Consider the following 27672-nt stretch of genomic DNA (forward strand, 5'->3'; position numbering starts at 1 on the left):
AAAACAAACAGGGAGCCAATGTGAAGAGGCTAAACTGGTGTGATGTGGTCGTGCTTCTTGGTTTTTGTTAAAAGCCTTGCAGCTGAGTTGTGAACAATCTGACGTCATTGTAAGGTTGTTTTGATTGAGGCAGGAATAGAGGCAGTTGCAATAATTATTAATAATGATGAGGGGAGAAGAGAGAAGAAACTAGCAGGAGGAAAACGTACCTAACTTTAATTGAGGCGGAGTTTAACTGGTAGATTGTTGTTGCACATACTTGCAATTGTGGGTTATAGTTGGAGCCATGCTGGAGGAGTCAGGGGTGGAGGGGTTAGGGAGGGTAAAAGCTTTATTGGGGTCATTAGGTGGGTACCGTCCTTCACTGGTGTTTCGATGATAGGCGTGGGCCTATAAAAATAAAGTAATAGAACTGATAAATAATAATAATAGTATAATAAAAAATGTCAGGGGAGGATCCCTTGGACCCCACGACACAGGTACAGGCTAAAGCCCTGAATGTCCTGAAATCCTTAAAACGCCCCTGTGCACCTGACCCATGCAGGGCGACTGGATTTGTGCACACAGGAACCGTCAACAGCGAATAAAATAAAATAAAATAAAATAAAATAAAATAAAATAAAATAAAATAAAGTAAAATAAAGTTAAATTAAATTAAATTAAATTAAATTAAATTAAATTAAATTAAATAACCCCTGGCTTCCTGTCATTTTACAATTTTTTTTAAAGCAAGTTGAGGCCATCCTTGATGTAGTTGTTATCACCCTTTTCCACACACTGGTCGCTGTTTTATCGCCTTCCACTAGGGGTCGCTGTAACCTCAAAGAATCAGCTAACTTTCTCATGTAAGGAGGAATTTGCATTTGAGCAGACGGAAGACAGAAAGCATCAACACTGACAGTCAGAGGGGAGGATGCTGTGTCAGTGGAGGCTGCAGCTCACACTGGAAACAGCTGCTGCTCCGACTCAACGCCATTTCTCAACTTGTAGCTTCTAACAGCGACACTTGAATTAGCACTTAGCAGAGGGAGGATGTACCCGAGTTAGGGCTCTGTTTTTGGGCTGAATTTAAGGTTTCCTCTGCCGGAGTTTGAGCTCCTGTGAAGGTAAGTACGTCAGTGATGTTAACCCCTCTTCTACCAGCTGCTGACTTTTTCTTCAACGTGTGTGTTGCTTCTGACATTAGTGACAGTTTGCTAACATGTCAGTGTCGAGTGGGGAAATACAGCCTGTAAAAAGAGCCTTAAATTTATTCTGCAGCTAAATAGGTCAGCATTAAACTGTGTTGAGTTGATTTAAATCATTAGGAAACAAAAACACAATGTTTCCAAAGCAATTCTGTCGTGTTTTGTGGTAATCATTGCTAATTGCCATCATTATTACACCTGTGTTGAGCTGTGTGTCTGTCATGAAGCTAGCACAGTTACAAAAGTCCTGCTCTCTTGATTTGTCTTTGTTCTTTGCAACATTTGGTCTGTTGTGATGAGAATAATTAGATATAATTATCATATATAGGAATAATTATAAATGCAATAGATAGTGTGACTGCACAAGAGCAAATTCATTAAAAACTGTTGTGTTAAGACCTTGCTGTTGTTTCCAGTTTAAAGAGCAGAACTGATAAAGAACAGATCTCAACCCTGCAGCACTGAAACTTAATCGATTTCCAGCTGTAGCACACACACACACACACACACACACACACACACACACACACACACACACACACACACACACACACGCACATACATGCAGGAGTAGGCTACACACTGCCTGTAAATCAGATTGGGGCATATTTGGTGGTCTGGTGCTGTCTCCACACACTAAGGTAGAAAGCATCCCCATTAAAATCATTATTCACATACTTGAGATCAAACGATGGTCCTGTCTCATCGGAGGACCTCTGACTCTGCTTGGCACAGATGAGGTTTGATAATCTCTTCAGGATCGGGGGTGGGGAGGGGGCAGAATAACCAAAATAACCAAAACAGATATGAGGAGTCACATGGCCACACCGTGTTTGAGTTTTCATCTTTGTTTCTCAAATGTCTGCTCATCTTGTGTCTGTGTCTTTGCCCGCAGTTGCTGTTGCAGATGGAGCTCAGCAGGAGGAAAGTGCCTCTGTATGTGAGTATGTGCTCCAGTTTGAAGTCAAGTTTGAGTTCTCCAATTAATCTCAAGAGTTAGTTATCCCTGTGGAAAATCTCTGCAAATTGAGTTTGGTATGCAGCAGCCTCATTTACGAAAACTGAAAGTCTGTGGCTTGGTTTTTGTGCTCGTGACCAAACTATTATGTTAAATAAAAATGTATCGAATGTTGCATCTGAGAGTATACAACTGTTTTCTGTTTGTGCATCAATACAGAACATGTAATTCAATCACTATAGTTACTGTATGTACTGTGCGAGTGTTTCAAATGAGATTTGGCTCTGGGGTCAATGAGGGCGCCGTGATGACAGGAGACTGATGTTCTCGATTTTGATCAAACAGGGACTTTATAAGTCTTTGGATGAGACATCTCTTGGCTTTTGCTGTCGGATTATTTGAGCACTGAATCATAGTTTCATAGGAGAAAAAGTAATCCATCAGCACGGCAGTGACAAAAGCAGCCTTGCATTTGTGTGTTCAACTAGCTAATCAGTAACTCTGTGATTCATTCGCAGTGATGTTTTTTTATTTGTATTTTACTTACTCAGAGTTGGAAAAGAACATTTATTTGCTATTACGTTGATTTGTGATGCCTCTGGTCGTGTTAAACCTTTGAATGGATCTGTTGTCTGTGAGGTTAAGGTGCAGTCAAACAGGGCAGGACCGTGGTCAAATATTGTTTTATTGGTTTCAGTTTGGTATATTAACAGTGTTCACAAATATTATTGAGAATTAGTTATTCTCTAAAGATCAAAGGCAGGAATACATTGTTCACACTGTTGTCAGGCTATTGAAGCCTTTTTGATTTGACATGTTTTAATGTGGTTTTCCTTGTACCTGATGTGACGTCAGTGTTACCAAAAGAAACACCTGCTCAGCATGTACTGTGCATGCTCTCTACAGAGGCCCAATAAAGAGTACACTTATGCAACAATTCAATTTTAACCGCAGAGGGTAGTAAAGCTGAATAAAGTTGACCAGTGTTTTCACAAGACTAGTCTACAGCGATGTGAGGCTTGGGGCAAAAGGCTAATCTCGGTGTACTGAGATGCTCACAGTGCCGTTGCTAATATGCTGAATCTGATGTTTAGTAGGTAATGTTTACCTTATTACAGGAGCATCATGCATTCACTTGAGAGAAAAAATCTGCTGTGTTTTCCGAATTAACAAGATTATTATGTCATAAATATGAGAAAAGATTTCATGGGAAAAAAAATCCACTCTTGATTTCTTAAATCACTGGTTCCCAACTGGTGGGTCGAGGTCCAAAAGTGGGTCACAGGCCCATTCTGAATAGGCCACAAGTGATTTGCAAACATGTCAAGTTTGTAAAGAAACACTTCATTTTGAAGTACCGTGAATTTCTAGCACAGAGCCTTTATTTCAAAGTGCCGTTTTCTGCTGTAGAGCGAGTGACTAACAGACAGCTACTTGACAGAGACAGCAAACTAGCTCAGCAACATGACCAAACACAAGTATGACACTGAATGTATTGAATTCTGGGACCTCAAACTAATGATTAAGTAGAAGTCTGGACCCCGTGGCTGGACCAGTTGGGAACCACTGTTTTGAATAAGAAATACACCATGAGGCGACCACAAGCATACACATGTGCTTCATACAAAGTGTAGTCACGACACTGGAATCGATAGCTTTGATACAGTAGCTTCAGAAATAGCAATATTCAACACCGTCTTCAATTCCACAAGGAAAAATTGACATTGAAGGCATGCAATTTAAAATTTCCATTAAAAGATAAATATAACAAGGCTATAGCATGACAACCACAACTTTTCTTGATTAGGACTGTACCTACTACTGGACTGTAGTAAACATTAACAATAACTGAAACTTTTTTTTACATGAATGGAAACAATATTCTTCTTGCAGTGTGCACATGTTCAAAGCCTTTGAAACTGTCACACATTCAAAAGGCTAAAAATTGCAAATAAAAAAAAAAAAAGTGCCACAAACGGCCATATGAAACTGAGACGAATGAGCTGTTGGGTGTGTTTGTGTCAAGTCACTGTTGAAGAAAACAAAGAAGAAGAAAGTAGTCTTACAGTATCGATACTGAGGAAAGTATGGAAACTGTTTCAAATATTCAGAATTTATGTGTATTAATAAATCAATATTTTTGACAGCACTCATACAAATATAAAAATAATGTATTACTGTTATAGTGGTCTCGCCACCAGACAATCAGAGATCTCCACCTTTAGTTAAGCAAAGCGTCTAAAGACTGACTTGTGAGTCCACTGTCATAGTAACACAGTGTTTCCCATACATTTATTCATTTAATCCAATTTCACTGTAGAGCTGCACACAGTGCATTCACCACATGAACGTGAACTTGAAGCTGCAGCCCTGAGCCTTTGTCTCAGGTTAGCAGAAGGCTAACCTGTTAGCAACATTGTCGTCTTGTAGACTCTTTATGATAAGTTAGTCTTCCTTTTTTGGGTTGCTTTGCATTTTAGGCAGTTGTGTCCAGTGCTGGAATAGCTACTTTTCTGCAGGATTCCCCGCCATTGAATCAGACTTTCATCGAAGGGAGGTGCACACGCATCTGCATTTGCAGAACAGCCAATAGGAACGCCCTCTCTGTGAAATGACCTGTCTCTCGTCATGGTGTAGAATTTCTAAAGCCTTAAAAACAGAGTCAAGAGGAGCTGCAGAAGTCTAGTTTTCTCTCAGTCCACTTGATTTACAATATGCTCCAAGTTTATTATTGCGTGTTTGTCCAGTGACAACAAAATGGAACTGCCTACCCCAGCTTTAACAGGAGAATCCTGTAAAGTCTCATTTTTCTAAATTAACAAGATTAGTATATCGTTAACATTTGCTAGCTGACGCTAAATATAAAATATAGCTGAGGTTAATAAAAATTAGTTTTGCAGGTTTACGTTGGAAAATAAAAGTTTGTTATTTCATGGTCAGCATCTGGTCAATCACACAGAGGTCAGGAGGCTTAATGAGGGCACAGGAGAAGCCAGACATAAATTTGGTGGTAAACCTGGTGTTCTCTCTGTCAAAGAATAGCCGACTGGGGATAAAGAAATGGATAAGTGAACCTGAAGGTGGGATTATTTGAGACGGAGAGACATGGAGGCAGGATTACTCACAGTGTCTCTTTCTGAGGCAGCGAGAGAATCAAAGAGAAAAGCCTCTGAGTTTTATAGCGTGAGAAATTGGGTCAGCTGTTGAGGTGATGCAAGGCTAATAGATAGACTCTCACGAGAAAAAGAGAGGTTACTTAAAAAAAAACAACATCCTCACTCTTACACAATCCAACATTAATCTGTGATGTTCACTGCATCTCAAGTGAAGCCTTATAATTAACATTTTTTGGTGCACTGTCTTTCCTGCAACCTGTCTCCTCTACTCCTGTCTCACTCAGGCAGTTTGATTTGTTTCCCAGAATAACCCACACAGGGTGTCTTGTGGCTGCATCGCTGTCTGGTCTATTGAGGCCACTGTAGGTGGACAAATTGATATCTACAATAGATTTCTTCCCCTGCAACTGCTGGATGTTGGTTGAGAATGGCTGCTCTAAAAAGCAAGCTAGTGGTCCTGGAAGATTTAGTTTTTAGTCTGAGAGACTGATATTAAAAGCAGATGTTTAGTCTTGATATTTGAATTCCAAGAACTCTGCTTTCAAATTCAGCTGCCAGCTACAGTTGTTAGATATACTGCAGCCGTTAATCCACAGAAGGAAAGTTCACAACCAAACAACATAGTTGGCCCCAAAATGTTTAAAGCTGCTCTAATCAATATTTTTATATTAACAATGAGTTAAAGGACCTTGTGAAGTGTCAAAGGTGTTGCTCATAGTGACAAACAACAGATAATTATTACCAGACATGGCAGTTCTCAGCAGCTCTACAAAGCTTTCTCTTCTAGCTTCTCTTTCAAATAATGTTTTTGTCACTGTTTGGGTTGAATTTTACTGCGCTCATCAACTAAGAATAAGCCAACTTCAGTACTCAGTATTGAATTAATAATCTAAAAAGATCCATTTGCCTAAACTATCACTTAAATGAATAAAGGGACAGTTCACCCTCAAATCGAAAATACATATTTTTCCTCTTATTGTGTGTAGTGCTCTTTATTAGTCTGTGTTGTTTTGGTGTGAGTTGCAGAGTGTTGGAGATTTCAGCTGTAGAGATGTCTGCCTTCTCGCCAATATAATGGAACTAGATGGCACTCGGTTTGTGGTGCTCAAAGCACCAAAGAAATTTGAAAAACTAAACAGTAATGTCTCTTTCCAGAACTCATGACCCGGTTACTCAAGATAATCCACAGACCTTGTTGTAAACAGTTTCATGTAGGAACTATTTTCTTTCTATCAAACTACATTTGCCAACAGCATCACCGTGCAGAAAGAATCATGCATCTGCTACTTACTCACCTAGCACCACTGAGCTAGCTAATGTTACAGCCGAGGAAGACGCCATTGTTTCCACCTTGTGCTGTCACGTTCCATTCGTTCAGTTGTAGATGCACGCTTCCTTCATCCTTCCTTTAAATACTTCCTTCATTAAACTTCTCACAACAAGGTCTGTGGATTATCATAAGTAACCAGGTCATGATTTCTGGAAAGAGACATTGCTGTTGAGTTTTTCAAATGTACTTTAAGCCCCACAAGTCAAATGCCATCTAGTTCCATTATATTCGAATGAGGGCAGACATCTCTGCGGCCGATACGTCAAAGATGAGCAGCATGTATAATGCGAACGTGACAGAGTTTATTTAGAGCTTGCACTGTCTACCCTTAATTTTTTTCAGTTCAGCTAACTTTATATCAGGTGTATTAATAGCCTAGAGTTTCAGTTGTGAGTGCTTTGAAACGCTATGTCTACCAACTGTGCTATGTTCCCCTGCACATTTTACACTGGACATGCTACTATATCTATGTAAAGTTATAGTTATTTACGTAATGGTTTTGTGAAACTAATACCACACAAATATACCTAGGTGCTAATTACATTTTCTTAAGTTCTGTAGTTTTTAACAGCTCATTGGATCTTTAATATAAAGGTTTTTGTGCATAATATGCACATGACTGGGTGTTAACAGTTGAAATATGCCTGTAGTCCTTCATATTGATGATACCAGTAGCAAAAGCAGCGATTTAATGTCTGGTTAGATTCCTTTTATTCATGATTTGTTTTGATAGGTCCAGACTGAAATCAAAACTGTAAGTTTTAGACTGTTTTGGCAAAGTTCTTGCACAGCTGCATTTAACTATGTTGCCCTAAAAAGTATCCATAAAAGAATAATTCTGGTAGTGGTATCAAAACTCAGGTACTTTATTCCTTTAGGTATCAAAAGACTTTAACCCTACATAAATCAGTGACCTAGAACTTTAACAGCTCAACCTGGGCCTCTTAAGTGAGGTTGTAGAGTCAACTAAGCCTTTCATATAACATCACACACCCACATTTGACCTGCACAAAGTTTTTAAAGGCTACTAATCACTCTACATATCAGCTCTCCATTTTGACCTCAGATCAGAAGTCTAAAGTGTTCTGGCCTGATGGGATCAGAGCAGGTCTTTGCGGCAGACACTAAGGCATTCCTGTTTTTATTGAGGGGAATGTTTTATTGTGTCCTCCAGAGGCATGCTGTCAGGGGATTTGGTGTTCTTTACAGAAATGTAGAACACTGAATCAGAAAAGAGTCTTTACTCTAAAATAGGCCTGTATCTTTAGGAATAGTAATATGTTTTGCTCTCTAGAATCTTTCTTCTTTTATTTTGCTCTCAACTTCTCTCACTTGTCTTTATCTCAGGGCCAGGCAAAGGTATTTGCATTGCTGGAGGGTTTAGACTCGGTGCCGGAGGACGCAGAGGTCTACGTTGTTCTTGAGGGATCCACACTGGTTCATGTCACCAGGGCTCAGAGTGATGTCATGCTCTGCTTTATAGTGCCTGGTATGTTCATGTGTATGCAAATATGATCTGAACTGTCTTGCTGTGTTACTGTATATATGTTGGGGTAATTTTCCATGTTATACATCAAAAAGGGAGAATTTTATTTCGAAAACCATTCAGACATTGAACAGCACATCCTGATAATCCCCGGTTTCCCACTCCTGTCTGTGATATACTCAGGAACAGTATATCACTGTCTGAATCTGTCTGCACACACACACACACACACACTTATACAACATACACACTACACAGTCTGTGACTTGAGGTCTGGAAAAGCACAGAATCTTATCAGCTTCCTCTCAGGAGGGAAACAGCTCCATAAACAATACGTCAACATTACCGAGCCTCTGTGTAGGTTGACACAGACAGCCGGCAGTCCTGCAGGCTCGAGCACTCTCGACAATAGCTAGACTATTAAAAGCAGGTCTCCTTCTCCATCAAAAGAAAAAGAAAAAAATGCCTTTATCGGCATACGAAATGAAAATCTGAGAACATTTCTAGCCACACTCAGTGATTCCCTAATGTGCTTGCTCCGGGCTAGAATATATAAGCTATATTTTAGAATCCATACTGCTGGTTTTGTATTTTTAGCGTGTAACCTACAAACTGTGTATGATTTCAATTAGTTTCATTAATTTATCACAGACTCAGTTTCAGCTCATTATATGACACTGGCTTGAAACGTGTTTCACATAACTGATCAATCATGTTGTCTTCTGTATCATGGTTGCATGAGAACGCAGTTGCAGGCTGTGCCTTATCACAGAATTAGGCAGAAATTAGAGAGAACAAAGGCTACATGGGTCTCACACTATATAACGGCTCTTTCTCATACAAAGAGATGTAAATCTGTCCTCAGTAAAGTCTGGCTTTTGTTTCATTGTGTTCCTCTGTAGGACATAACCTGGCTGAGGTGGTCTCTGTCCAGGCCTACCTGATCACTGAAACCACACCCCTTATCTGGGTGGGCGGAGCCACACTGGAGTATGTCCAAGATGATGCTCAGGTAGGGAAGATGCCCAAATATGATCCTATACTCTACACTGAATCTAAGTTTGTGCATCCCTGTGGTAAAAATGACCTGCTTGTGCACAGATTATTCATGCTGCTGTGCAAATTATTACACTGTTCTGTTATTAGTGTGACGTGAATCACTGACCTCAAGTCATGAAATTCTCCAAGTATGTTGTTTTTAATGAAAGAGCCCTTGAATCATCCCATACATTGGGGTTCTGGCAGGATGCTGGTCAATGCAGCTGTGCATTTCCAGGACTTTTTCAAACCACGCCAATGATTTTGACAATTCCCGTGTGGAGTGTGAGGTGCTGGAAATGACGTGTTGCAAGCTTTGTACCACATCACTTTGGTTCTAGAGAACACACAATAATTAAATGTCATGTTGCTGGATGTTATGCGTAGACCACAACCTGTAAATTTCAAGCAAATTTGATAATCCTTGTCACATAAGGCTGACTTCCTGTTATTGCTAGGTGTTGCTATGATGCTGAGTCAATATGGGCACGTAAATGTCTTCAGGACTGGACTCCGATCCAGCATGTGAAGTCTGGGGCAGATTTGACTATGCAAAGTCAAGTTACAACAGCTTACAATGGCCTGCCTCGCCATGGCACGTTGTTCCGTGACAACACAAAAGCTTCACTGTTGGCATCATGAAGGTTCAAAAAGTTCTGTACTTTTAAAGTGCCTAAAATGGAGTGTTGTCACATGATCTATTGCATCATTATTTGAGCTATCACACCACTTCGCAATTTAGTGTCACAATAGCGTGACAGTTATACCAACCAAATTTCAAACTTATCTGATAGACCCTATAGGTGGGGTTTGAAAAAGTTTGCATAAAACACATAAAAAACAGGCCTTTGGGTGGAGCTACTGAACCGCAATGAGAAATATGTCAGAAATGATGAGAGCAATGTGGTTACCAAATTTCATGAATATAGGAGTAACTTAAGGTCTTCGACACATTAGGGGGCGCTATCGAGCCCGCTAAACACGCCAGATTTTCACCAGTTCTGGCATGTGGGAAAATTTTTCATGAGTTTTCAAGCATCCCAAGCCCCTCAAAAATATGTGATACCACAGCAGAGTAAATATCTTTTCAAAAACAATTCCTCATACTTTCAGTGCCAGGGATCTTTGGGCCCCTGGCACTTCCGTCCACGGGCCCTAATACTCTCACCTCTGTTGCACAGAGGTAGTTTGGACACTGCTTGGTTTTTGTATTGCACGCCGGTTATCACAAATTGTATTTTATTCATGACTGCTTCTTTCTCAGGACCTGGCAGAGCACCTGGTAATCCATGGACATTGCCTGAGCTCCATGGATCACAAGGAGCTGAGCAGCCTCTTCAACCTGGGCCAGGAGAGCTCTCGCTGGGCTATGGATCGTCGCGTGGCCTTGGCCATGGCCAATCTGGATATCCCCCAAAACTGGAATGTACTGGGGAGCAACAGTGGAGAAGGTGAGAGTGGGATTATTTTATCTCGCTGAACGGGCATTCCTGCGCAGATATGTTGATCAAAAGCATATTCGTTTTTTTATCATACAACATCTGTGAACACTTTGAAATTATAAAATGTTTAAACAGTGCACATTAGATATATAATACATGAATATATGTAACTTTGTAATGCAAATTGGCAGATGAGGAAGGTTAAAGAGTGTTTTAATTGGGTTTAAAGACAGATGCAGTTTTGTTTAAAGAGGCATTTACTTTATTTTATTATTTGCACATCAATTTCTGAACATAAATTCTTGAAGACAGTTTTTGTCATAACCTCATCTCTCAGCATTGCGCTGGAAACCTGGAGCCAGTGCTACCAAAGGAAGGTGAACTCTTCAACTCCCCTCCACCCCCCCCTTCTTCTCCACCATCGTTCCCATTTTCCATGCTTACTGGGCTAAAAGCGGAAGTGAACATGGTCACATGTGTGCTTCTGTTAAATTCATCAAAGCCAATTAAGCGGCGTGTAATGTGGTTAATAGAGCCTTTCCTTCTGGAAGTAGCCCTCGGCAGAGCTTAATAAATCTGAGGGCAAGTGCGCATATGTGTGTGTGCTGACCATCATGTTTACTAGATGCCACCATCTGTTTCTATGATCTGAGTGTTTGTGTAGGGCCACCTACATAAATAACAAACTAGATTTAGCATTAACATAGTTAAGGCAGTCTGTTTCATTGCAGCGTCTCCCTCTAAATGTCTGCAGTTAATTTGATAACACTGCTCGTGACGTCATTCTGCTACCGATGCTGTATGTGATCGACTTATAAATCTCTGTTTTTCCTTTGGTGCTTACCATTTGTTTGTAGCACAAAATTCTGCATTTTTAAAAGGACTGGAAAAAATTAGCAAAACCTCATTCTGTCACAAAATCAAAAGACATTTATTCACATTCACTGCAGCTTGGCATCATTGTGTTCTTTGTGGACCGAGTACAGCTCTGAAATATTGAGCACTGACATTTTTAATGCAGCTGGCAAAAGTGTTATCTTGTGAAATCTGTCTTTGTAGCTCACAAGGCCTGCACCCTGATGGGCTTTGGATGCAGAATATTCTTGGACAAATAGAGAAAGTGAAGTGGAGCCTTTTTGATCTGTAAAGAAAGTCTGGCTTTGGATTCACCAGTTTCTGTCTGTTTGTATCCTATAAAGTAACCTCAATAGAAACACAATAAATTGTTTTTCAAAGTAAAATTGCATTTTCTCTTGACATGGCTGCAATGTGCTGACTTTGTGTCTGTTTTTCCTTTTGAATGATAAAACTTTAAGCCTCAAGAAATGCCCAGATGATATACAAATATTTTTAGATTATGATGAATGAATGCTGGCTGCGTTTTAAAAAATGCAGTAGTACATTTTCAAGCTTACTCACTGCCTGACTGTAGCTGATTAGGTGCAGGCCAGTTACCTGGATACAGATATTGTTGGACCGTGTTGAGTGGCAGGCACAGAAATAAGAAGCTGTCGCTGCTTTGTCGAAAAGCTTTTATTGCCTTAAAGTGGGTCAGTGGAGCAGAGAGATCCAGCGCTGTGCAAGAGAAGAAATCAATCATTGACATTTAGGTTAATTATCATGAGTAGGTGGTTATCAAGACGGAATTGTCGACATGTTAGTTTCCTCCTATTTATCTCACTTTCCACCACGCGCTTGTTTGTTCCCATCTCACTGTTAATCCCTCCTCCCTTTCCATTCAGCTGACTCAGATCCCACTGCATACTTTTATCTCTGCAGGTTTCTTTTTACGTTATTATATTTCTCCCCCTGATCGCCAGAGCACAGCCTCAGAGAGTCTCCCCTCCACCTGGCAGTGAGATGGGGTCTGTATCGGCTGGCAGAGCTGCTGCTGTGTCAGCCGGGGGGTCTGATGGCTGTCAGTCTGCCAAACGAAGAGGGAGTCACGCCGCTGCAGCTGGCACAGATGGCAGGCAACACCGAGCTCCTGGAGCTGCTCACACAGTAAGACTATAAGCTCCAACAGGGAGCGACACTGACAAATGAATCACTGTTTTGCTGTAACATTATGCGTGCAGTGCAGAGCTTTCCCACACACGGTGACAGAAAGCTTTGCTTCAAATGTAGAAACAGCCCAGTTTTAGCAATCACCCCATTCGTCTATTAGTTACACCTGCTTATCCTCAGAGTGTCCCAGGGGGCTGTAACCAATCCCAGCTTACACAGGATGAGAGACTGGTAAAACCCTAAACAGGTCAGCTGTCAATCAGAGGGATGACACATAAAGACAGACGACCATTTAAGCTCACATATACACCTTGCAGGCAGATTTAGAGGCACCATTTAACCTAACCTAATGTCTTTGAACTATGATAGGAAACACGGGGAAAGCACGGGGAAAACATGCAGACGCCACACTGTGCATTCTTTAGATCTCTCAAATACTGTAAATATACTTGAAGTACATCTTATGAACACCTGTCAAACTCAAGAATGTTTTGTGCTCAATCTGGATCCATAAATCATTAGCACAGATTTATAGACCGGTTAACATGGCCTAAAAAGTAAAATACCATCATCTGCTCTGACAGTGCTTTTAGAGATTTAGTCATATAACCTGCTGGCTGTCTATTTTAATTTGTAATGAGAGAAACGGTATTCTCAACCTTAATGTTCTTTGTGATTTGTGGTTAAACTAATCCACCTGTTGTGCTGCAGCCCACCCAACCCTCTGGCCACGCCGCCAGCAGGTCTGTCTCAGGTGTGGGCAGACCGGTCCCGCTTGCTGAGGTTCTGCCATGACACGGGGAACCTGACTCTGACCGTCCGCCAGAACTTGAGGTGGAGCTCAGAGGAGAGCCGGCACGCTGACATCCTGCTTCTCAGAGACCGGCTCAGAGATGAGGACTTCCTCAGAGAGGTGAGTCTGAGCATCATTGCTGTCCGGTGCGAGTAGAGGTAGGTAGACAACACTGTGAGTTATGATCAGATATTCAGATAAACCTGCACAGTTATTTGCACTGTAACTAACATGTAGACGGTTTCAACTACTCTGAATCACATAAACAGTCTGAACAGGTCTTTTTGTATTTCCTGTTTAAATGTTTAGCAGCGTACGTGAATGGCACCAGCTGACAGGAAGTACACATGGACCCTAGCTGTTGCCTAGCAATGCATTTTTTAGTGAAAAGGTCTCTATAGCCTATATACAGATATTCAATAGGTCATCTTAGCTGCTGCAACACGGCTGGTGCAATCCACAATAGCAGGTAGCAGTTGCCATCACAACTGAACCTGAAAGAATCTAGCACTTGTTGCCGAAACATGGAGAGAAAGACAAAACCTGCGGCCGGCGGTGCAGAGAAGGTGCTCTAAAAAAAGAAAAAGGCTTTACTGGCTGATGTTACATTCATGTCAGGAGCTCAGACATATGAAACAAGCATTGGACAATATATTGGTAATGGGATACAAGACTAGATATCTCCTTAGATTTTGGATATCATAATACTGTAAGCGTTGTCTTTTCTTGGTTATAAGGCTACATTACAGTAAAGTAATATAGTTTTCCGAACTTAAGAAACTGTTCTAGCTGTTCTAATATTTGCCTTTACTCACTTAAGCCCCATTTGCATTGGATATAATATTACCTGGGGACTAAAAATTCCACCACAAATTACCAACCATATTTCACCAAACACAGCGGTCATGTAATAATATTAGTCCTGTGGGAATCGGCATCTCTGTGATTTAAGGTCGTATTTAGGTTTTTTGTGTTCTCCGTGCCTCGATTCAGCCTTTCTTCCAGTAGAAGTTTTGAGTAGCATTTGAGGTGCAGGAGGCTCAAAGATGATGAGATGGATGACGTGACAGTGTGTGGCGTAATCAGTTCTATTTGTTCAACCCACATTTATAAAGGAGAAAAAGGAGGTTAACACTGTACAACACCACTGGTGGTGCTGTGTAGTGGTTCTTTGTTGCGTAGAGTGGACTTACAAATGACTGTGTGCATCATATCTTGGGGATAATGTCGGTAACATACAGACTTCACTTATCCTGTGCAAATGGGCTGCATGGAATACAGACGTTTGGGTTATTTCGATTTCAGTTAATACTAGCCCTGTGTGAATAGAGCTTTAGTTATTCCATCCACATTACTGATGGCTATCTAGTAAAATCTTGTGTAAATATTTTGTGAAAGCACCAATAATCAACCCTACAGTATTGTCACAATATCAATATTGAGGTATTTGGCCAAACATGTCTTGATGTTTGACCCGAACCCAACATTTTACTCCCTACTCTTGAGAAAGAAAATCACAAATATAGTGTTCTCTATGTAAATTTAGTTTGCTGTAAATATAGAGTGCTTTGTGTCAATATGTACTGTGAATATTGTGTGTTATAGAGTTTGTTATTTGTTATTTAGTGGTGTGTTTAAATAGCGATAACTGGTTTGCAGTATTTTGAATAATACTGAAAAGGTCAGGTGATCATTACATTAATTTCACTTTTATTTTTCTTTCTATACACACAAACACGGGGAGGAAAACTTTGGAAAATATCCTAAGACAATTAATACAAGTTAACAGACTTTGTTTTTGATTCATCTATCAGCAAACACATTGTGTCAATTTTAATTAGGTGTATTACATTGGGGCGGCATGACAGCAAATCCACAGGCTGCTTCTTGTTGTCAGTCCACCCCTGGTAACTAATGTACCTGAAAGTATGATCAAAATAAAGCCTCTTGGAGACCGTGTAATTTCACATATCTGCATTCTCCTACTGAAACATCACCTTTCCTCCCACAGATCAAAGCTCTAAGGAGGGAGCGTGTGGAGACCGTCCTCGGGAAGGAGGAGCTGGTGGATGATCCTACGGAGAACGGTATCATACACTTCCTAATCTGTCTGCTTTGTGGGATTTGAGAGGCCTGGTTAAACTAAACCATCCAGTCGTAACTCTTCTCTTTTATGTTGCAATGCTCTGTTACTTTTTGTTCAAGTGGTTTAGCAGGCTTGAAACTGTGACTTGTATCAGGCTACAGTATTGATAGACATTGACTGCCCTCCTGTGGCGGTTTAAAGGTATTGCAAGTCTGTAAAAAACAAAATAAAAGTGGGCAAAAGAGTAGATTAAAGTAAAATATTCTTGTGAGAGAATCAAACTGTTTCATCAAAGACAATTCTAGTATCTTGTGTGAATTGTGACAAGGTTATATTATCATAAGAAAACAAAGACTTCAGTCACAGCGTTTTAATTCGGAATATATTGATCCCTGCATTGGTATATTGTGCAAAACTGCAGAGCAGGCAAGCTATATGTTTATAACTAGTGCTGAAACCATTAGTTAAGCAACTTGTATGTCATTTCATTGATAGACAATTTTGGTATTGGTTGATTTATCAAGGAAAAATGGCAATTACTTCATGGTTCTTAGATGTCTTCACTGCTTTCCTCTGCTTTGTATCATTCCACATTCCACATTTTTGTTTTGAACTGATGTTTGCAGTGGTGGGATGTTACCAAGTACATTTACTCCATTAAATAGTAATTCAAAGTACTTTTTCTTTATGTGAGTATTTCCATTTTATGCAACTCCTCCACATCTCAGATGGAAGTATTGTGCTTTTTACTCCACTTTATTGATTTGACAGCTTTGCTGACTTTTCAGATTACAGTTTTTCATCCCGTTCCTGTCCAGTAAATACCACGCATCTTCAGATGTGTGATTTAGATTTCTTTTCTTATAAACTGAAGGATGAGATAGTCTTTAATGTGCTGAGAAAATTCCCCTACTTCTTAATCTAGATAATCCAATTTAAAAAACTGTCGTGGATCAGATGAAAAATGAATCATCACAGAGCTGGAAACAGGGCTGTTTTTCTGACACCATGAAAAGTTGACCTTTTAGAGATAGTACAATGCACATAATGCATGTTTTTATTTCTTTTTTTTATTTTAGTACTCTATATTTACACACTTCTATTTCATACTCTTTTTCTTACTTCTTATAATTCTCTGTTCTTTACATCAGAGGGACTGTGACAAATCCCAATTTCCTCTCGGGATCAATAATGTATTTCTGATTCTGATTCTGATAGATGGTTCTCACAGTAGGACATGATTTGAAGTAGTTAAAATGAGCACAACCTTAAACATCAACCACAGTAAAATGCAACATACACATTATGGCATCGATAATAATCCATAAACATCATATATATAGTACAACACTGACAGGGAACAATTGACTGCGTAATGAATACTTCCGTTTTCATACTTTAAGTACATTTAGCTGATTTTTCTTGAGTAAGGTTTTGAATGCAGGACTTTAACTTGTTGTAGAGTGTTTTTACAGTGTGGTTTCAGTACTTCTCCTCAAGTGAAGGATCTGAATACGTCTTCCATCTCTGGTTGTTTGGATACAACAAGCAATTTGGAGATATTATCTTTGACTCAACGGATAGTGGATGATGAAAATAGTCATAAATTGCAGCATCTTTTGTTTCTATGCACGTGTCAGTAATATTCATGGGTATATAAATTGAGATAATCATTAAAAATGTAAATAGAACATCTAGTTAGTCAAAGGATGAATTTTGGAAGGTCACCCTCTCCTTTACAAGGTTGTTTCCTTGTACCCTCGGTCTCTCTGGCTCTCTGCCTCTTGCTGTGGAGCCAGCTGGCATCACTGGATCAGACTTGAGTGAATGTGTTTTATGGTATCACACTGAGGCACAGAAAGACCTTTGTCAGATTAGAGTTGTTGTTTAGTCTTTTTCAGTACTTTACATCTTCTCCTTTCTCAGCCTTTACTGTTTGTTCTTCCTCTTCTCTTGTATATTTTGTCCCTGAGTTTCCCTCCCAAACTATATATCCTTTATAGGTCGCTGCCTCTTCCCTCTCCTACATTTATATGCCTTTATATTTTTACATGACCCCAGGCTTTGTATCAAACCACCCATACACTAATTTCTAGGCGTCGCTGCTTTGTTTTTTAGTAAGCAGTCATACACCGTGTCCTTTGATCTTAAATGAAAGGAAAGGAGAGGCCACACGGTAAAGATCTCCCCAGGTTATGAAAAAAGAGTTTTTACATGGCACATACATCATTAAAAACTGACAAACATCTGTGTTTACTTGAGCCTCTTTTGAAGTTTAATAGCTGCTGTATGTCTGCATCTGAGTATGTTTTCTCCTCTTACAGCACTGTACTCTGATATCAACGGAGCTGCAGTAGAAGAAAATGTGAGTATTTGATGTAATATTTCACATAGGCAGAAAGCTATGGACTGAAATATGACCAGGATATATATTATGCATGTTGTAAATCTCACATTTGTTAAAAGAATACAGAGGAAACTAGACTAAACTTTTTTCTTGCATGCCTTCTTTGAACAAAGAATTAAAAAAAAGACTGAGAAAATTCTTTATTAATATTAAGTGACAGGCAGCAAAACTATATCAACGATATCAGAACATCCGCTTACACACTCTCGCACAACTTGTCCATTGTTGGTGTTTTAAAGGGTTAGCTCAGATTCACCAGAGTCACACAATAACGCAAACAAAATCAAATCAAATCAACAACCACAGCTGACCAAAGTGCTGTACAAATTAAAACAACGACACACAGATTTATAGCAATATAACATGTACACAAATATAAAACAAAATAACACCAGTAAGAACAATTACATACCTTGGAAAAAAAAAAAGATTAAAACCACTACGAACAAAAAAGGCCATTGAAAATATGTACATTTTAAGATTTGTCTTAAAAGTGTCAATGGAGATGGAGCATTTTATTACAAGTGAAAGGCTATTCTAAAGCTTTGGGGCAGCTACCGCAAAGGCCAATCTTCCTTTACCCACCAGCCTCGATCATGGGACAAGAGGTTAAGAGGTTGGGAGTTGTGGTAGGGGCAAAGACGTCCAGCAATATACTGGGGTGCCAGCCCATGTATGGCTTTAAAAGCAAATAAAAGAACCTTAAAATCAATCCTGTATTTGATAGGTAGCCAGTGCAGGGATGCCAGTGAGGAGTCTCGCCGCAGCATTCTGCTCCAGCTGCAGGCGAGACAAAGATGACAGGCTGACACACCTGTACAGAGAGTTGCAGTAGTCAAGAGAAGATTAATGCAGTGAATATAAATGATCAAGGCAGTGGAAGACTGGCAGCTCCCGTGTTCAGCAAGCTAAAATAAATGATTTGTCAATGGATTTTTGCTTTGAAGAGAGCAAAGATAAGTTTTTTTATTTCAGTTCAAGGTCGGAAGGGGCCATCTGTTTGGGCAGTACTGAGTGTACAACTGGATAAATGAGACTGAGATTATACTGCACAAGTTGTGTAAGAGGTTGTAAATGAATGTCTTGATATAGTTTTGCTCTTGTAAACTGTGGACCCCTGTGACTCCAATTCATGAGGATTTTTTGGATTCTTTGTTGACTGTGGAGGCATGCAAGAGTAAAGTTTTCCTCAGAAAATTTAAGGTAACACAAGGTGAGCGACATACAAAAGGTCATTTGGAGGATGACGTGTTCCTTTACAGCGCTTTCTCTGATGAGATGAGCCAGTTATAAGCATAAATCACAACCTATCCCTCCAAAAGATTCCTAATTTTCTGCCAACAACAGGTGCAACTTAAAAAACTGGATATCTATTTTCACATTTTAAACTCTCAAAGCTCCATTTAATCTCCATCAACATCTGCATCAGGCAGTGGCACCGACTGCCTCTCAATGCTCCACATTGTTTCACTTTTATTGTTAAGGTGTTGGAGTTGGCACCTTGCACACGCCACTGAATGGCGGACTTTGTGAGCGGTCAAGTGTGTGTTTCATGTTTTGAGAGGTGTGGCATGTGCACATGACTCTGGTCATCCAATAGGAGCTGTTTTATGTGATACAGATGGTTACCTAATTGATCCTTCTCTGTCACACACCTAGGCACTTGTGTTTTTGTACTTAGTTCGACTCCATCTTTCGTGGCGTGCTTGTAGCCTGATGAGAAAGGCTCACTGTGGAAATGTGCCTGCTGCTTAGTGAAAGCTTCTCTGTTGCTTCAGGACTATGAGGAGCCGCTGATGTTTTGCCTGAATGAAGTGGACGAGGAGGACGACCCATCACAGTCTGACTCTGGTAAGGATTTTATTTTTAAAGTCCTTTTTAAACTTCCCGTCTGAGCGAGGTTCCTTTCTCAGAAGCCTGCTTTTAGATATGGTTTTAATTTTAGAGTTTGTGGTGCCTCAGCTGCAGATCATGTTTTGAGCAGACTGAAAGTGATCATTGTTGTTTTAGGTGGCGTTATATTCATAGGAAGTTATCCAAGTAGCTTCTAATCATTAAGTGAGTCCAACTGCAGGAAACGTTTCCTTTCCTGAACAGAACTTGGAACTCAACTCTAATCCTCTCGACTATGGCTGTCTACCATCCCCACGGACTATAGGATCACATTTCAGCCCCCTGGCTTCTCTTGCCCCCCCTCCCTCTGGAGTTTTTGGAGTCTTGTCACTCTGTGTTTACAGTGATTAGGCCACTGAGAAGGAATCTTGTTAATGCAACATGTAGAGAACAATCCTGCGTCATCCTATTCCTGCCAGCATTGACAGGGGGACAGAAATGAATCCTTACTATGTGGCCCAAGGTGGCTTTACGCTGATCTGCTTCTGGATGGGAATGGACGGATTTGAGAGTGGGAACATCCTGCGGGTTAATAATTGGCTCATGTTGCTGCAGAGCAGACTGATGCCTCAGTGTAAGAATGCTGCGGTTACAAGCTGAGGCCTCAGGCTTTATAACACTTGGCACTGGACATCTGCAATCTGAACTTCCTGTGGCTGGTGTTGTTTTCCATGCTATATGGTTTAGCCATTTTCTCAGTGTGTGTGTGTGTGTGTGTGTTGGCTGCTTGAGGATTTTCACATTTTCTGGTCTTTGATGACCGCATGCCTGTGACCTCGACTGGTCCCTTCAAACACTTTTTTGTGGTTTTGATGAATAATGCTGGTCACTAGAATCCTGTTTTCTCTGCAGTTTCCCCTCAATGCCATGTTCAAAATAAAAAAAAAATAGCTCAGACTGAAAGTGACTCAGGATTTCTACATGTTTTTATTCCGGGATTACAATGCCTATTTGACCTTTTGAGGAATTTCAGTTCCTCATTAGACATTCCTAAGCTGTCGGGCATAACGAGTGACCGGCAGGTTTTTATTTTTTTTAACAAAGAAGTGAAGCATATACTGCGATTCCAGTCTGTTTTTATCATTGAGCTAATGCGTCATCAAATAGACAGACAGAATTTCTGTATTCAGAGCTTCAGCGAGGGATGAGGAATTTTGAGGGTAGCTGTCATGTTCCCCCTGTCTTCTTGATGTCAACTCTTTCCTCTCTCCAATTTAAAGGACTTAAACTTCACCGCCATCACTGTAATTACATGCAGATGTGCTGTAGCAGGTTGTACAAGGTTTGCAGTGTCAGTGTAAAAGTCAGAAAAGCTTTTAAGAAAAGACAAGCTTCTCTCTCTTGTCTCCCATCCTTCCGCCTCTCTCCTCTTCCCCCACCTCTGCCCTCATAATGCCCCCGAAATTCAAATACCCCACCCAAAACACACACTTTCCCCCAAATACCTACATACATGCACAAACAGACAGACTCATGCACCCATGCCCCCGAGTCCCATCCTCCCAGGTCAGCATTTTGATGTGAGTTTAGTGAACAAACAGCAAATACCACTTCATCCCTAGGAGCTCTGCTCTCCACAGCTGAAGAAAGGAAGGAGGTTGATGTGTGTGTGTGTGTGTGTGTGTGCTGTCAGTGTGTGTGTGTGTGTGCACTTGTGTGTTTGAGAGGGAGAATGCGGTTGGGAAGAGCTCTCTGAAGGGGGCAAGGGGTATGGGGAAGTGAAAAAAGGGGGTGTTTGTGGCTGAATGGGGGTTGCCAGGGCTTTACTGAATGCAGTTCTACAGCAGCCTGTTGAGATCCCCAGGGAGAGGAGAGTGGATGAGTGTGAGAGTGGTGTGTGTGTGTGNTGTTATAGCGGAAAAGAGAGTGAGCAAGAGAAAGGGATTTATGATATGGATAGTTTGGCAGGGTGACAACAGACGATGAGTGCATCGCCGGGAACACTAACAAGAGTCTCCGACCCCGGCTGAGGGATCTAATTGGAGAACGGAAAAAAGGCTTAAACCTCACACAGACCCCACAAAGGCAGCATTAATGTTCACTAGTACAGTGCCAACACCCCTCCCCATGCACACACACATCGTCAGACACACACACAAACTACTTTCTATAGTCTCAGTGTACCTCTGTTTTCCTCCTCTGCATATATTCTGCCTACAAAACCCTTCTCATCCCTCTTTTCTCTCCTTTTTTATCACATTCCTTCATTTATGTGCATTTATAAACCCGTGTTTGGCGTCTTTCCACAGTGCCATTGTCTGATTTGTCTCTTAAACCCCCTTCACCATCCCTTTCTGTCACTTTTACCACCTCTAGCCAAACTTACTTTATTCCTCGCTGCTGCAAATGGAGCACTGTACTCCTGCAAGTTGGCAAGAGGAGGGAAAGGGGGGAGAGAAAAAAACTGCATGGAAGAAGAAAACAGCAGCGGCTCTTACTGCTGTCTCCATGGTGAGGCTGCTGACCTGGCAGACTGCTCCCCCCTCCACGCTCCGAACCCCTTTCCCCCCTCAGCTTGGCTTTGACATGCTAAAATATAGAGAAAGAGACAGCGAGAATGGAGTGATTGAGAAGGACTTTCTTCAGACGTGGCATCAGACATATTTGGGGAGCATGGCTCGCAGCTCTGCAGCCTGGCATGTCTCTGAGACAATCATGAACTCACAGGGTTAATGATTTCTCCCGAGTCTGAGACTCACCTCTGCTAAGCTGTCTGCCCTCATGTTTGTCTTTACTGAAGGTTCTGAAGTCACTCCTATGTTTGACTTTGTCTCTGTCTGTTTCTCTCCCTCCTTCAGTCACTCTTTCCGGCAGTCAATATACTCCTCCCCCCTGCTCCTGTCAGCATGTGTTGATCTCTCTCCCTCTCCCTCTCCCCCTGTACTGTGTGTGGGAGATGAGTGACTGAGGGGGACAGAGACAGACTGTAGAGACACATAGATTTGAGAAGAGCAGTTAGAAAGAAAGGAAAAAGTGCTAGATAGAGAGAAAACTTGAGGAAAAAGACCAGAGGATAAAGACAAGGTTCGGTCCCGGCTCTGTTGGACAGTTGGTGCAGAGTTGTCGAGGGGGAAGACGAGGATTTTAGGGGGAGGGGTGGCTGGGGGAGACAGAGGGGAACATGCTGGCTCACTCCTGAAGTGTCAGAGTGTCTACAGCGAGGCTCTGGAAAAAGGAGAGTGAACGTTGCAGCTAGTCCGCAGTCTGTTCAGCCACTGGGAAATGGATGTAAACTGAGGCGCTGTTCATTTATTTATCAAACACCCTGAGCTGTTCGGATGAAGATTTTCTTGAAGATAGCAAATCATGGATTCTGACTCGGACTCTCCGTTCAACTACTCCTGGCCTTCTTTCCCTAAAATGAGGATGCGTAAGAAGACAGGCAAAAAAGGTAACACTGAGTGGTGCTGTAATTAATAGATGTGGAATTAATATATTCATTTATATAAGCAGTGTTTTCCATCATGTCACACTGACTGTTACTTCTTGGTTTGTTTCTGATTAGCCACTAGAGCTGACAGTTTTAATTTCACAGATTTAGAGACTTAGAGAGTTATTGAGAGGACAAAGTCTCACTGATGTGTTAATTGCTGCAGTATTTGAGAGACATGAGATGCGTGTGGTTTAATGTCACAAAGATAGCTGCTATCTTGTACACATTCAGTTTTTCCCTTTTCAGTTGCTTCTATTTTCTTAAAGCGGTTACAGATGGCAAATGGAAGACTCTACCACAAACTGCCCTCCTGGCACTCTCCACTGTGGAACAATACAGTTAAAATTAGACTGTTCCCATTACACATTCTTATTCCCAGGCCTCCTCTGCAGCATCGAGTCAATCACAGTGAGATAACTGCATGTTTGCCGGTGATGTAACCTGATATCTGACAGTGTGTTGGGGAATGTCAGATGTCCACTCGAAGCTGATGGAGTGCTTTCGACATCCCCAGTACGCAGTGTTGTGTGCATGAATGAACCCCGCTAAGGAGTCGTGGCCTCGTGTGACTGCTGGAAGTGCAAAAGAGGGGCCCAGTACTTAACTGCGTGCCTTCATATACCTATAGGCATAGATTTCTGACAGCACGCAGAGGACATGTCCTCCTTAACATTTGTCCCCCTCAATAAAAACACGAAAGCAGCAGAGGACTTTTATTTACTTGATGCAGAAAAGGCAAAAATTGGTGCATAAAAAAATACCATAATGCATTAATATAAGTGTTTAATGCCNCCCCCCCCAGTGTTGAAATGAAACCTACACCCTTGCATGTACTTCTGCTCAAGCATCTGCAGTTGATAATCATAACCAGTGTTGTGTCACCAAGATGTCGTGGGAGTTAAAGTTCAGCATGTTCCACAGTTTATTATCAATCTATGAGAAGACGAATCAAAATCAAGTTAATCCTGGTGCGTAAACTTGGCCTACAAGCTTGTTGCTTCATCATTAGTCATGGGAGACCAGAAGTGAATGCTTAAAATAGAGCAAAATTAAACCAGGATGGTTAAACAGTTCATTGCTTGTGTGCAAGTGCCTGTGTGTGTGTTTGTTGGGAAGAGAGACCGAAAGAGACAGAGGAAGATCGAGTTACTGCCATTTCTGTGTCATGGCTCAACTCCAGTGGTCTTTTCCTCATCTTTCACCATAAACCTCTGCAAGATTATCCATGTTATTGCTTCTTAATCGTGATTGACGTCGGCAAAATTTATACACACTGCCTGTCTGTGCAGTGGAGCTGAAGAGCAGAAACAGCAGCACTGTATAAACTTTATAAACTGACCGTGTATTCTCAAAGTGGATTTAGAAAATGTTCAGAGTCAGAATTTGAAGTGAAACAGCTCTGGTGTAACAATGCACCTGCAATGTGAAATGTGATTTCAGGTGTGTGGAGCCGCAAGTTTATTTCTCCACTCTGAGGACCGATCGCTGTTAGCTCTTAGTTTACCTCTTCCTGGATCTCTCAGGCCGGGTGACGCACTGAAATGTAAACACAGCGGGGAACGCACAATGTGATGCTTGGACCGGGATGTTTGACCACAGGTGTCATAACTCAGAGTGGGTTTGTGGATTTTGGTGGACAGTTGTTTTAATGATTTAAACGACCCTCCATGAACACTGAAGTCAAATAATTAACTCTCCCCATCTTATAAGGTAATAACACTCTTTGTTTTGATTCCTTTAGACTCGGCTTGTTATTTTACTCCGCTCCTAATTTCTCCCAGCTCTCGCCAAAGTGACAATTGTTTGGAGCTGTGCTTAGAAAGTGATCTACGTCATAAAAGAAGGGACAGCATAGACAAATAACCTCCTTACACTCATAATAAACAAGCTAAGTGTTAACGCAATTAACAATTACGATTCTCCATTTATCTTGAACATTTTGTTTTGCAGCGTCCAGCACACCAGCACCATCCAAAGAGAGTAAACCTTGAGAAAGAGTCCTTGTGACAGCCTTGCCTCCCCCCTCTCCATCCTGCCTTCCTCGATCTCCCTCTCCCAGGGGTGTGCATGGGTTGAAGGGTCACTCTCTGTGTTTAACTGCCCTGGTCTGGAAACCTGGCACTGACTGCTGTCTTTGTCTGGGTCTGTGAAGCTCGGGCTCTCTTTTTCTCTCCCCGCTGCTGCTCCAGGCGCTGCTACTGTATAGGGTTGGCTCTCACTCAGGGACATGCTCTGAATATCACATCACTCCAAATATACCTTCTATGAGCAAAATCCTATAGAAACAGCCCCACGCACTGCTCTGCATTCCTTAAAACCCTCTCTGAAATGGCAACCTGCGGACAGCAATCTCCGTCTCAGCGATAAAGGCGGCAGAAAGATTGATTTTGCCCGGCTCTAACTTGTTAGAAATATGAACTCCCTGGTCCTCTGTTATTCCCCCGGTTAACTAATGTTAAACACAGATCGCAGCGCCTGACAGTAATGTTCACTGAGGCGGTGTTTATGGGTCAGAGGTGTGTGAATGATCAGGCCTGTGGCAGCCAGCTGTGGCTTTGGACCTGGCCCAGAGCCTTAGCTATTAGGCCTGTCTGTCAAGTTCCTTAAGTGGGCTCATATGAAATGGTATCTGCTTTCAAACAGCGGTTTGACCCACATCCAGAGTCTGACCCCGTCTTTGGATTTGATGTGGAAGTAAAACTAATCCTACGGCACACAATAGAAGGTCTAAGGTGACTTTGTGGAGGTGGTATGTAGCTAGACGTAATGTTTTCATGTGGAACTAAAAGGATCCAGAATGTTTTTTTAACAACAGAAGAACAGGTTGTAATTTTTATATTTTGCCGTTTTGCTATTTAAGTTCTGGGAGATTTGATGCAGTTTGAGATACACTTCATAACTTGAGGATTGATGTGGAGTGGGCTCTGTATATCCTGCAGTGTCTCAACCTGAGTCTATATATTTACATTTTTCGTGGATGGAACAGGACTCATCTGGTGTCCTCATCAATGTCTGCTTGACTCCCCGTTGCCTCTCAGATTTATTGGGCTCACCACCTACAGGAAGCACAGCCAATTGTCGGCCTGATTTACTCTCCGCTACAGATGCTGGACTTCTCTGGTCTTGCTGTGGTGCTGGCAGCTTGGAAACTATGGATAAACTCTGAATTTGTCTCGGTTTAATATCTGCTTGATGAGTTTAGGTGGAAACAACAGCAGTGCCAAAGACATGTTTTCGCACCGCTGGCATTGTTTCAGGCACGGCTTGGCCAGCGTAAGGTGAGACTGTCATTAGAAGCATAATAATATAACTGAGCTAATGAGGCTGCCTCTTCTGGTTAATGTGATGAGTACTGCACGGTTAGCACTGGTTGCTGATGTGGTTTAAAGTTCTTTTTTCCCCAGCAAGTGGTTTGCAGATTGTGAAATCTCTTTTTCATTGCTGCACATCACATTCATACTGATGTCATACCTGTGAGCCGCTGAATTGAACACAATCTGTTTCTGTGTGCTTACTTAGAAGTTCCACTGGAGCACTGAGGGGGTTAGACTAAGGAGTAGTGAGGGGGGTAGGTACCTTGTAATTTGGTGATGTGGTTTACTTAGTTCTGTTCATGACTGGCTAGATATGATTTGTGTTTTGCAGCCTAAAACTTTCAGATGTTTAGTTTAGTTTAGTTTAGTTTAGTTTTGGAAAACTCAAATACAGCAGTTCAGGCGTATATAACATCGTCAAGCATAACATCATGGTCCCTGATTTTCCATCAGACCTACCACCACACAACAAAATTTAGACAGTCAAAAGCGGAATATGCTCGACCACAACATGCTGCATCCCATCACAACAACCCAACCACAGATGTATATGCCAGTAAAAAACAAAAATACACATATACATTCTTTGTTTTTTATAAGAACCCCAATTTCAATGTACAAAACAACCATGACCTTATTTGCCGATCCTTTCCAGCAGCCTGTGTTCGAACATTTTCTTAAAGGCTTGTGGGTTCTGCACCTCCTTTATTGCAAGAGGCATTTTTTACCACCCTGTATCACCAGCTCAGACAAAAGAAACCTTACCCATCATGGTTTTGAATCTGTAAACACTCAGGTTAGCTACCCTATCTCTGATACTGTGATTATGGTTTTCTTCTAACCTCTTACAACCCTAATTCCAAAAAACTTTAGACACTGTGTAACACAAAAATAGAAATCTTTTTTGACCTATATTCAACTGATTAAGGTACAAAGACAGGATTCCAGAACAGTTGGGACAGGGGCAGTAAAAGACTGGGAAAGTTTGTGAATGCTCAAAACACCAGTTTGGAACATTTCACAGGTAAACTGGTTAACAGGGAACAGATTAATGTATCATAATTTGTCATAAAAGGGGAACCCTCGAAAGGTTCAGTTGTTCACATGCAAGGACGGTCACTTTGTGGAAAAACTGTGGGGGCAAACAGTCCAACAGTTTAGAAACAGCATTTCTTAATGCCC

At 41.3% G+C, this 27672-nt stretch overlaps 1 protein-coding gene across 7 annotated transcripts in view; it reads left to right on the forward strand.

The window, feature by feature from the left end:
- The first annotated feature begins 946 nt into the window (after positions 1–946).
- LOC126394529 (rho guanine nucleotide exchange factor 28-like) overlaps positions 947–27672 on the forward strand; it is a 56559-nt gene continuing 29833 nt past the window's right edge. For 3 of the 7 annotated variants that reach the window (XM_050051391.1, XM_050051394.1, XM_050051393.1), the window contains exons 1-10: positions 949–1106; positions 2083–2127; positions 7939–8080; positions 8980–9089; positions 10380–10566; positions 12378–12561; positions 13276–13477; positions 15369–15444; positions 17768–17808; positions 19629–19701. In XM_050051391.1, coding sequence (XP_049907348.1) covers positions 2095–2127; positions 7939–8080; positions 8980–9089; positions 10380–10566; positions 12378–12561; positions 13276–13477; positions 15369–15444; positions 17768–17808; positions 19629–19701 — 1048 coding nt within the window. In that variant the 5' untranslated portion in view covers positions 949–1106; positions 2083–2094. Of the gene's footprint in view, positions 1107–2082; positions 2128–7938; positions 8081–8979; positions 9090–10379; positions 10567–12377; positions 12562–13275; positions 13478–15368; positions 15445–17767; positions 17809–19628; positions 19702–22652; positions 23135–27672 lie in introns of those variants that run through there. The other 4 variants (XM_050051397.1, XM_050051398.1, XM_050051392.1 and 1 more) reach the window with 3 other exon arrangements.

The sequence above is a fragment of the Epinephelus moara genome, chromosome 8 (genome assembly GCF_006386435.1).
Source record: "Epinephelus moara isolate mb chromosome 8, YSFRI_EMoa_1.0, whole genome shotgun sequence".
Lineage (NCBI taxonomy): Eukaryota > Metazoa > Chordata > Actinopteri > Perciformes > Serranidae > Epinephelus > Epinephelus moara.